Below are 12,356 nucleotides of genomic sequence, written 5' to 3'. Positions count from 1 at the left end.
TTTATAGGGGGGGTCTCTAGTATCTTAGCCTCCACAGGAATGACAGCCTCAAGAATTCTAAGGCACCATGACAGCTCCCTGGGAGGTGGTTTTATGCCACACAGGAAGCTTGCACCTAGGATGGCTTCAAAGGGAACCGAGGGTGAAAGATCTGGTGGCAGCAAGTTGATTCAACTTCCCGTTGTCCCTAACCTCCCAGAGTGTGTTTAAGCAGTGGGGGCCATAGCAACGTATTAATTTATTTGGAGCACAGTGGTCAAAGAAACTTTAATTAAGTGAAAAGAAAACCATGCAGGGGGGGAGATTTACTTCAACTTTGAGTTTTCTTTAAAAATAGGAGCAGTCTTAAAACCCTGGGTAAGGCACTAATCCAATTACTGAAGGCATTAAGCAATGAATCTTATTTTGCAAAATTATTTGAAAGGCCCAACATAAAAGAAGTAGTGGAATAATGTAACTACCTTTTGCCATGTGGCTTCTTTTTTTCATTTCTATTATTAGTTTCTCAGCAGATCTCACACCACCACCACAAAAAAAAAAGTCCACAAAAGACAGTAATTTACTCACAAAGGAAACACACCTCCAAACTTTATTAATAACCGATTTCTTTTTATTAGAGCTGATACAGTTGTGAAAACTGTACATTATACATTTTGGTTTCAAGGATTATAAATAAAGGAACTCACAGGTAGGGAGTTCTTTTTCACAGCAAGAAACTTTAAATAAACAAAGTCATGTTTTATTAAGTACATTGGCAGACTTCATGTGCTGTCCAAAATGTAGAGTACAGTATAACAACCCATTAGAAAGAGCCTTCATGTAAAATACAGCTGGGCACATTTTAGAAAAATACCAACAATTTGAGCTTTGTTTTAAAAAAGCTTATAAATCATACATATATTTATAAATGGAACAAACATGCTCACTTTATAAACATATCCTTTAGTTATCTGTTACCCATTATCTCCAAAGCATTACACATTTTAAATAAACACTTAATAAGATTAAATATTTTATTTTCTTAAAAAAAATCAGCTTTCCCCAGCATAAGGAGCTAAAGGGTTAGGAGGAGCAGTGAGAGTGCTGAGACCGACACAGGAACTTAAACGTTTGTTCTTGGGTAAAAACGTACTTCCTAAATCGAAAAAGTCAAAGCAAAAATGTAAAAAATAAATATACAAGTTGTAATTTTTCATTTGCTCTCTTTCTGCCGCCTTCTTTATTCCATATTGGTCACACCCAGGATTCTCAACATATTGTACTTCTGCAAAAAACACCACTGGGTTACTACCCTGCAGGTGACAAAGCATGCAGCCCACACCTGTGCTACCGTGGGAACTACGTGAACTGTCTCTTCTGCACTGAGAAGGTAGCTAGTAATGTAAAAAGAATCCGATTAAACCAGGCAAATCATGAACGTCTTTAGGAAGTGCTCCCCCTCCACAGAGTAATGTTTTCCAGAGATTTAACATACCTTTCCTCCCCTGATTTCTTTTTTAATAATGACTTTTATAAAGACTATGCAGATTCTCTAAGCATGCTTCTGAGTAATAAAGGATAAATTATAAAACAGCAAAAAAAATCAGAGTATGTCAGAATAACAAAGGACAAATATTTAAAATAAAAATATCTAAGTCTTTAAAATTTGAAATGAAGTTACAAAAAGACTTTTGAAAAACACGAAAGGCAGAAGATTGAGAAGCAGTGATTTTTAACAAGGTTTTATGCTCTACCTGAATGTATTCAACAAAAATTTAAGTTGGAAAGAAAATAAAAAGAGAAGAGTAGTTATTAATAGCATCTTGCTTAACTTTCATGGGAATTAACATAGCCACTGACAAGATTTTATTTGGTTGTAAAGTACGTCAGCAATGAAACTGAATCCTTTAAACACTGATTACTGCAATCCATGCAACATTTTGACTATACTTTAGAATTCTGTTGTCTTTCAGCTTTTAAAATTTAGCACCTCCTAAGTGCATAAATAATTTATCTCGGTCATGTTAAAAATATTTAAATTATTTCTTTGGAAGGTATAATGCCTTCAGATTGTTAAGTTTTAAAGATAAATAAACTTTTATAGGCTTAAGAATAAACGACATAAAAAAATGATGTATTGCTATCAAAATAAACACATTTTCCACTAGCGTTTTTGTTGTTTCTTTTCCTTGAGATGCAACATGTGCGTTTCGTCCAGCCAGGACCGCAGGTGGTAGGTGACTGTACATCGTATTTAAATAAACAGCAAAAATGAGCAGAGTCGTGCAAGCAAACGAAACGTTCTCTCCCGGAACATTCCAGGAGATGTTAAAGCAGCAGGTCACGGCATAAGACTGGTGAGTGATGCTGCTACCTATTTCTTCTAATGAGATAGGAGTGAATGTTGGAACCTCGTCCACAGCAACACAATCCTCCGACCGCATTCCTCGGGCAGTCGTTTCCCCAGCTCCCTACTAAAAACGTCAGATGGTAAAATAGTAAGGCAGCTGTTGACTTCCATCAAAAAAAAAAAAAAATGCAGCTCCATACATTTCCAGTTTAGTCACACTCTGCTAGGACAGATGGAGTAGCCAATGCCAAGAACTTCGCCGGATGGGGCTGCTTCAGCAGATTTTAAAAAAGAATTATTATTAAGTTTTGTTCTCCAACATGGCTGTGTGCTTCAGCTCCCAGAGGACCCCAAAGCATTCCCAGGGGGAACTGAACAGGTCCTCTGGCTGAATTTTTCCAAGTGTCATCTCTCTCTCGCGATCCCATCCTAATTCCAAGCCTCCTTGCCTGTGTCTGAGTCTGACTGGGGTGTGCCATTTAAAGGGCTGACGACACCACGGCAGAGGACTGTGGGCTAACACCACTAGTTGTCATGACTTCACTGAAGGGTCAAAACAGTTACAGCATTAAGTAACTATGTTGAATCACATTCAGGCACAGCCAAAATAAAGTGAAGGACAATATGTCATTGTTTAAAAAAAAAAAGTGCAAATTTGAATATGAGAATAGAATGTTATTTACTGTAATTTGGTAGAGAAATTAAGGCTATTCTTACCTTTCCTAATTCCAATCAAGTTAGAAAGTGAACAAAAAGAATGGCCAACCCGATATTCAACAGCATGACAAGGACAATCATGACTGAATTAGGGCCCTGGAAGTGAAACAGAACAAAACAAGCATGATGTTTCCATGTTAATATCGGTAACATAATGCCAAAACCAACTACCAAAAGTATAAGAAAACAAACATGGCTGCAGAAACTAAGGCATGAATGAGGAATGCAGCTCCTAAAGGTGTGAAATAAAAATAGCAAGGGTTATGTTTAGATGGAGCTGTTGTTGAACTTTCACTTAAAAATGAACCCAGTCTTACTAAAATTAAAAAAAAAATAGTAAACAGCAGATAGATCAATAGAGGAGGAGGGAGGAAAGGGAGGGAAGTACTAGGGACTGACTTGGAGCAAATTATATATAATGCATTTATAATTATGTCAAAGTGAACTCTAATTTAGGTATAGCTAATATGAACCAATAAAAAAAAATGGGCTGAGGTTGTGGCTCAGTGGTAGAGCACTTGCTTAGCATGTGTGAGGCACTGGGTTCAATTCTCAGCACCACATATAAATAAATAAAATAAAGTCCATTGATAACTAAGAAAATATATATATTTTTTAAAAAATGGAATCCAGTCTTGAATTAGGTTAAAATGTTTTTGATAATAACCTGCTCTATTCACCTCAAGATAGTGCACCCCACTCTAGATTGAGACAGTTTGCCACATGGGGGCTGCAGGCTGGTGGGCCTTAGCGGTTGTGGTTAGATCCATTCAGATGAGGAAGAGTGTGTCCTCAAGGCAGGTAGATAATGAGAGTAAAAATTTGAGGACAATGAAGCCGCCAAGAAAAAAAATCAGGAAAAACTCAAAATGAGATTCTTTAATTCCTGCTTTTTCTTGGTCCCCTTTTGGGATCCTACCTTCTTTAGTACGTAAAAATGGTTAAGTGGGAAATGGAATACTTTCAGAAGTTATTCCTCTAGGTCTAACTTTTTACTCCTCTAATCACAACTACACCATTACAGAAATAAAGTTATATTTAACAGAATGCAGAATCCTGTTTTGATGACTGGAGTACCAGATACTCTGAGGCTCTCAGATTTTGTTAACTTCAAACAAATAGGCCTCTCAGGGCCTATGTGCTCAGGACTGGCCCTCGGAGAGGCTACCTTCATTAGAAAGACGCAATCTTGGTGTTTACTATTAAAAGAGCATCTAATTCCTAAATAGCATTGAAGTGTTCCAAACTGGTCTTAAGAGGTAGGTAAGACAGGGAACTTTACTGTTCTTATTTTACAGATAAGGAAACATTGATACTCTATTTGGATATCAAACAAGACAAGATTGAAACAATGTTGTGGAGGCCTCAAATGTCCTTCTAGTGGCAGCGTAAGGAAGACTGGAACTGCCACTGTGGAGCCCTCTCTCTCTGGGCCTTGGGCTTGGGTCATACGTCACTTCCTGAAGGAGCTCTCCTCCTGCCCTGGGACACATCTCCCTGGTAGAGGTCAGGGTGCTCTGTTCTTCCCCTGTTCTGTTGTCACATTTATTGTCATCTGTTGTTGCACTGCATGTTCTCACCTGGACCCTGAGCTTTATGGGGGCCTCATCTTGTTCCCCACTGTATGCAGTTCATGAGCTGTGGGGGGGGGGCAATTCACTGGGGCAACCCGTATTTAATGAGACCCAGCATCTTCAAAACAGATTCAGGTACTGATCAAAGGACACCCGAGTAATGAGTAAAACGGGAGGGGCAATAAAACAAGGTGCCCTTGAGAGAGGGAGTATCAAGGAAAAGAAGACCCCCGGTTCTTAAGCCCCAAGTAATGGGAGGAAAATAGGTATTCATAATGCCAGGCAGAGGGCTAAACATTTCTAAGTAGATTATTTGTTGTTTATTCTTCAGACGAGATTATTAGTTCCATTTTACAGAGCTTCAAGAGGGTAGATGTCTTGCCCAAAGTTCCTCAGCCCCTTTGAACAAATTACACAGGTAGACCTAAACCTTATCCTGTCCACTTGCAGCTCTAGGCTCTTTTCTCTACATCCTTGTTAAAGCCCTGGGCCTTAGTTTAAAAGCAATTTCCCATCAAATTCTTTAATATCACATTTTCATCTATGTCCTGTAATTTCCATAGTATCAAATAAGCACCAAATCTTGCTAAGGACCAACTGCTCTTTTGGAAGAGTTATATTCCAAATTCATAGGAGAGTACTAACCTGCATAACATTTCACACAATTTTTCAGGGCTAAGAAATGCAGAAATAATGTAGGAAATTCCTATAACTCTGAAAATAATCATGATGATCTTTCAACATTCATAACTGAGTACAGAAATTAAGGAAATGCCATTACTGCTATATACTTTGATTTGATTTGATTCATGAGTGGTATTATTTCAACTCTTTTGGGCCAATGCATTTAATTAGTAATTCTCAAAGATAACTTAGTGATATGAAAAATGAGGGAAAGTGGATCTGAACTGGATCTGGACAATATATAATGCAGAGTCAGTATCCTAAGGGGACCCAGGAAAAGGGGAATCAACCAAGAAGGTACCTTTAGTAAAGCCAACTTTAAAAGCTTATGGTAGGGGCTGTGGATATGGGGCTGTGGATGTGCATCGTTGGTAGAGCACTTGTCTAGCATGCATGAGGCCTAGATTTGATCCTCAGCACCCCTCCCCCCAAAAGTTATGATAGCCTGAATCTTTAATGTTCATCCTATAAATCCTTCCAAAGTTCTGTGAATTTACCAGTCCCTTGTGAATTGGTTGGTATTCTGGGTTTGGATAATGTTTTGGGGTATGAATTTAGTTCTCATCTTCAAGTTTTGGCTCACATCTCATTATATTGATAATCTGGATTCCTTGAATAATGAATAAATGCCTGTATAAATGCCTTATCCAGAATGAAAAATAAATAAATATGCATTTTTCTGAACACATATATATTTATCCTGGACATATTCTAACACACACATACGTATTTATTCTATCAGTGTAGCTCCATTTATAAAACTATTTTTAAAGATGACTCAGTGAAGATGAGAGTAATCCAGTTATGAGAGGTTCAAACCAACACCAGGTGAAAAATGAAAATCTGGGACACTATTTTAGATATCAAGCCATGACCTCGGTGTTCTTCAGATACCCAGGCAGGCCATGGGGTGAAAAGCTTTAAGGTGAAGTCCCATAAATATGATTGTGCGGGCCAGTTGTAGCTTAAAATAGCAAAATGGAAAAAAAAAAAAAGTCTTGCTTTTCAAGACCGACTGGGACAGGTGTAATGGAAACTACAGTAACGGGCAAACTGAAGTCCATATTAGAAGGCCGTTAAAGAAGCAAAAGTGGGGGTCAAAATATGGAAAGAAATTGTACCTTAAGGAATGAATGGAAATTTTCTTTTCATTAAGAGAGAATCATTCACATTTAAAATTGTGAGAAATTTTCTGCTGGAAATAGAGTTTATTTATATCAAATGTAAAAACTTCCCTAACTAAAATCATATGCAAAGAGAAAAGTTTAATTTAGTATTAATAGGAAAATTCAATTATATGAATTTACATTTTTTTTTTTTTTTTGGTGAGATTCAAACTTAACCCGCAGGGATGCTTTAAGTTTTGCATAAATTCAAAAGAAAGATCAGGTAAATCTCAAAACAAATGTGGAAGCTGACCATAGTAATGGCTGAGAAAAAAAGTGCAGTCAGCTTTCAGGATGGGTGGAGATTCCCGATTGGAGGACTCTTCACTTGTTGCCTTGTAATAAGGCTCTAAAGTCAGTTGTTCTGGCTCTTACCACAGTTTCCATGTTCCAAAACCCTCTATGAATATCCACATCATGTAGGATGCACGCTCCTAGACATGAGCCCACAGGTAACCATGCCCGGATCCATCACAAGTTTCCTAAGCCTCCCTTCTCCTACTTCATGATCAAGTTGTTAATTTGCTTTAAGTGTTAGTCTGTGTCCTAGAAGGTTTTCTGTATTTCTAGGAGATCAATATCCAGGGTGATCCTGAAGATGGATCAAATCTGTTAGAATATCTAGGAACTATTCACGCTTCAACTAGTACACTAGAAATGAAACATAATAATAGGCAATGCTTTCTGAGCATGTGCTCAGCACGGTACTAAGAACTTTGTGTTATCTCTAACACTTTAATTCTTTAATGTTGAGATAGGAACGGACGTATGAGGAAACTAAGGCAGAATAGTTAGTAAACTTGCCCAGATGTTTCAAATCTGTGCTCTTAGCTACTAGTCAGTATTACCTCAATCAGGTAAGCTGGTTGACTATAATCTCAGATTCAGGTTGGCCATCATCATGGTTTAGATATGAGGTGTCCTTCAAAACCTCACATGTGGGACAATGCAAGAAAGTTTAGAGGTGAAATGATTGGGTTATGAAAGCTCTAACCTGGATTAACTTATATGGGTGGTACTTGTAGGCAGGTGAGGAGTGGCTGGAGGAGGTGGGTCACTGGGAATGTGCTTTGGGGTTGATTGATATTTTGTCCCTAGTGAATGGAGCTCTCTTTGCTTCCTGGTGCCATGTCCTGAGACGCTTTCCTCCTCTAAACTCTTTTGCCATGATGTTCTGCCTCATCTTGGGCCCACAGCTATGGAGTCAGCCATTTACAGACTGAGACCTCTGAAACTATAAACCTCAAATAAACTGATCCTCTTCTAATTGTTCTTATCGGGTCTTTTGGTCACAGTGACCAAAGCTGACTAAAATAGTCATCCACCTTACAGATGGAGATTCTGACGCAAACTGAATCTCTCAATGCCTACACAAAGAACATTAACTGATTTGTTCTGGGTTTCCCTCAAATGTTGGATTTAGTGTGAATGTTTCTATGAATTTTAAATTGTGATTTTGTAAACTTCCCACTTATACAATGCCTTCATCTAAGAATTGTATGGAGTCTTCTACGGTTTAAAGGCCCCTCACAGACTCCCATTGTAATGATGGGGTCACTTCCTAAATCCTGGAGGAGGTTGTCAGGACTGTGAAAGGCAGCTTTCTGTCATCATGAAGAAGACAACATTTTCACACAAAGGTGCCGAGTGACCCTGTCACCTTCACACCTAGGGGCAGCCTGAAGCCTGGGAGGCTGCAGAGCTGCTGGGCCCTCTCTCTCCCTGGGTTGTGAACAGGAACCCTCAAGACTGACCCCTGCAGGTGGAAGATGCCTGGCCAAATCCAAGAACCGTGATTCCTCATATAAGCAGAACAGATGCTTTCTCTAAATCAGGAGGCTGTGAAGTCAAACATATCTACAGTACTGCTTCACAGAAGATGCTTGCAGGTTAAAACTAGGAACAACAGGGCCTTTGTTTTTTTTTAAACCACAGTCTAATGAGCAGGACACTGGAGCATATGTTTCCCCTGTAGAGTTATGGAAGTCCACCGAACATACTACTAGATATATAAAAATATAAGCTTGAAGGCCTGTTTGAATTTCCCCCTTATAAATCAGATAATACTGATCTATCTAGAAATAGACAGTCTAACTCCTTTTTCTATCTCATGGATACACATAAGAGAAATCATTATTACCTTTAACAAATTCAGCACTGATAATATTAACTTAATATCAGGATACTGACAAATCAATGATAAATATTTTAAAAATGAATGCTTGCTGAACAGCCAGAATCTCATAATATTAGCCTATTCTAAAAATCATTTAGCTCCATAGAGGTTGACTCTTGGGTAATCCAGCTAATCCGATTAATTTACATTTAGCTAATTTAAAAGTTGAAAACCTGGGGACAAAGAGAGCTAGTGTTTTATAGACATTAGCAAAAGACACGTGAGAAATTTCAAGTATAAATTAATTCAAAAGATGAATTGTGCTAGTTTAATCCTATGAGTAAATGGAGCAGCCCAAACTGAGATACCAATGTTATAACCTTGTTGGCCAAAACACTAGTCTACATCAGTATGCACATGTCTCTGACATAACCAGTACATATCAGGTAAGCTGTGGCTTATTCCCTAGCTACATTTAACACCCACTGCCTCAGTGTCAAAGGCAAGTGAACAGGTCACCAGGTCATTTTTTTTTTAAATCAGTAATTACTTAGCTTCAGGTTAATAGGAATTCTACAGAATTTGATAACATACTAATTCCACATATTATCCAACAAAGAAATCTGACATGAAGAAGCACATAGGCATTTTTTCATTAATACAGAACATTCTGGCCAAATAATAAATAAATGTTCAAGATTCATTGATAATAACTAGGATCTACCAGAAAACTGAAATTGCCAGAGCATTTACATTCTGAAATTAGAAGACCAAAGTCATCCTCCTCTTCAACTACTAAAAAATTTCTCTTTTGGGGAAGAAAAATGTTCTCGCTGCAAAGCCAGGCTCATTAAGTAAACTCCAAGCTAAACCTTTATGAGAAGAATTCACAATGCTAGAAAAGATGTTCTTTTTGTGTAAAGATGATGGCCACAGTAGGAGGGTCAAGGGAGGGTTCAGAACTCCCTCCTAGAGCTCTGGGAGGGAAAGGCATGTTTCCTTTCTAGCAGTCAGAGCACAAGCCACTATGAAGATCACCGAGAAGGAGAAGAGCGGACAGAGGCTTGCTAGAATGTGAGGTGGTCCTAGGTTGGTCGGGTCTCGCCTGCCTGAGTTAATGTCTAAGGTAGCAACGGGATGTGCCCCCGGAACACCTGCCTGGAGAGCTCTGGTTAGCTCAAGCTACCAAGGTGTTAAACTCTAAATAACCCCGTGACCCTAGGACCTCTGTGAGCCCAGGCAGTTATCGAGATGCGCACCACCCTCTGTGGCTCCCCGAAAGAACCAAAGGGGAGGAAGGAAAAGAAAACGCTTGTGGTGAGACTTACTGAATTGGCTTCTTTTTCCAAAGGGCACGAATCGTTGCTTGCTGGATTCTTTGGTATAGCAAGTTCAGACTTCTTAGCTTTTGGCTCAGCTTTGCTTTCTTTGGCAACTGGTTTTGTCACAGGTTTGGGGGGACTCCACTTGTTGGGCGATGGCTTGTGCACCAGTGCTGAGGAAGACTGGCTCGCTTCATCATCGTCCCCCATGTGTTCTGGAGGGTGCTGGGGGGCGTTCAGTTTCACATAGTAGCCGTGATACTGAGAATGCAGCTCCCCATTACTGGGGGCGGGGATGTGGTGGCGGCCAGAGTACTTGGACTGGGACACGATGGCTCCGACCTCCTTTGAGGGAGCCTTTGACATCAAGGGCTTATTGACGACAGTTGTCACCTGCTCGTCAGCCATACTCCTTTTATCTTGATTGAGTCTGGCCCCGGAGCTGGGGTTTTGCTTCTTCATGGACTTTGGGGAGGGAGGTTGGGGAGAGTGGCTCTGTTTGGGACTTGCCTCAGGAGACCTCGGGGGTGTCGTGCCTTTGCGATAAAAATGAGGAGATTCCTTTGGGGTAGGTGGCTTTTCTGGTACCTTTTCTTCTGGGTTTTCTTTAGCATCTACACCTTCCTGCAATCTCTGTTTGATGTAATCGGGGCCTGGAAAAAAAGAAAAAAAGAAAAGTAAGATGTAAAGTCTTGCATATCAGGTTTCTCTATAGTTTTTTTTTTTTTTTTTTTTTTTGCTAAAGGAGATTAACTTTTCCCCCTTTAAATCCGTTTACAAGGCTTTGACTAAGCATGAACACATTTCATTTTCCAGGGAAAGATACTGTTTATTACTGAAAGGGTACTTTTAGGACAATATATTCTGTTAATTGTCCTATTTTGATAGCCATAAAAATCAATCAACTCTGATTTCCCTAATAATTGTATTATTCTTCTGTACCTGCAGAACATAGAGGTGAAATTTATGTTGGTAGAGGAATACCATAATTAACCTATTTATCCAAATTAGCACTGTACAATTAAAATACAGAAAGCACATGCTTATATAAAGAAGTGACTTTTGTATTTGAAAATGTAATAATGTATCAATATTGTAAGGTGAACCCTGCAGATAACATATTGGTAATGATCTGTCATCAAAGAATCATTAAAACTTTCTAGCTGGGTGCTGAGGTTGTGGCTCAGGGGGACAGCGCTCACCTAGCATGCATGAAGCATCCTCAGCACCATATAAAAATAAAATAAAGATATTGTGTCCACCTAAAACTACAAAATAAATATTCAAAAAATCCCCCAAACCAAAAACTTTCTAGTTGGGACAACTCCTGTAGTTTAGGATGTGCTGTACGAATTCTTTCCAGGTTGTCCATTCACAGCTGTGACAAACAGATGTTCTGCAGGTGTCCAAGTCAAGACAAGGCAGCTGTCTTTGAGGCTGCAGCCTCAGGATTTTTAGCCTCAGGATTTTGATTTACTTTATATACTTCATGATGTTTGTATCAATCATGTTATTTTCTAGGAATAGAAAAATGTTCAGTTTTTAAAAAGTGCATTTTTACCAGGAATAAGTTATAAAGAAGCAGAGTGCATCAAAAGATGGTACAGGCTGACAGCACTTAAGGATGCCTGTGGTCCTGACAGGGGCAGCTTGGGGGACCTGGGACAGTTCTCCAAGGCAGCACCCTCCTCTTAGGCACTTTAGGTCTCTGCCTCTCCCCACGACCCAGTCCCGTGCACACTTTGGCCACCACTCCTCCCAGCTGCTTTCCATTACCATGATATGAGGTCAAGGTCACACACAATGTGGTTGGCCACCTTTGTAAATGAGCAGGAGCTGACAAACCATCTCTCAAGTCTACGGTGGGGAAGCCATCCTCTCTTACTTGCTGCGAGATCACTGACCAGCTCTTGCCAACTCCAGAGCCCTGGAGGAAGGTTCATCCTCCCTCCTGCCTCCAACCCTACCCCTCACTCCAAACCAGCAGAAGATTTATAGAGGGCTGAAGAACAATTATCCTTATTTATTAGAAATACATGTTGCACACTTAATATGCTTAACTCTTCTTTCCATGGTGGTCTATGTAATAAGTTATTGTATTAAATTGCTATTTATTATGCCAGGCATTTTCTAAGATTTAAAGGCCCATCAAAACCTTAGGAAGTAGCTGTTGTTATCCCCATTTTACTCATGTGGTAACAGCCTTAGCAGCTAAAAAAACCCAAGGTCATGTAAGTCCTGTATAGCCTTTAAGGTAAAATATAATGCAACATATAATGTAACATTTTAAAGTCAGGATGAGATTTCCTGAGAACGCACAAACGTAGGGTGCACCAAGGTCCCAAACGACTGCATTAACACAATTTCTGTCCTTTAGTGGAAAATTTCCCACCCTTTGGGGTTTAAGTTTCCCAGTCCTGTTAACATCACTTGTCAATAATTGAGATT

The 12,356-nt window shown here is 39.4% G+C and overlaps 1 protein-coding gene across 5 annotated transcripts in view; it reads right to left on the bottom strand.

The window, feature by feature from the left end:
• Nucleotides 1-588: 588 nt before the first annotated feature.
• Jph1 (junctophilin 1) overlaps nucleotides 589-12,356 on the bottom strand; it is an 80,331-nt gene continuing 68,563 nt past the window's right edge. Inside the window, exons 4-6 of one of the 5 annotated variants that reach the window (XM_077800702.1) lie at nucleotides 9,915-10,561; nucleotides 3,047-3,142; nucleotides 589-2,872 (exon numbers count right to left, since the gene is read on the bottom strand). In XM_077800702.1, coding sequence (XP_077656828.1) covers nucleotides 3,062-3,142; nucleotides 9,915-10,561 — 728 coding nt within the window. In that variant the 3' untranslated portion in view covers nucleotides 589-2,872; nucleotides 3,047-3,061. The remainder of the gene's footprint in view (nucleotides 2,873-3,046; nucleotides 3,143-9,914; nucleotides 10,562-12,356) is intronic. The other 4 variants (XM_077800705.1, XM_077800704.1, XM_077800706.1 and 1 more) reach the window with 4 other exon arrangements.

Source organism: Urocitellus parryii, chromosome 7, assembly GCF_045843805.1.
Source record: "Urocitellus parryii isolate mUroPar1 chromosome 7, mUroPar1.hap1, whole genome shotgun sequence".
Classification (NCBI taxonomy): Eukaryota; Metazoa; Chordata; class Mammalia; order Rodentia; family Sciuridae; genus Urocitellus; species Urocitellus parryii.
Note: the sequence above shows the minus strand (reverse complement) of the source record. Positions and strands in the feature narration are given on the sequence as shown.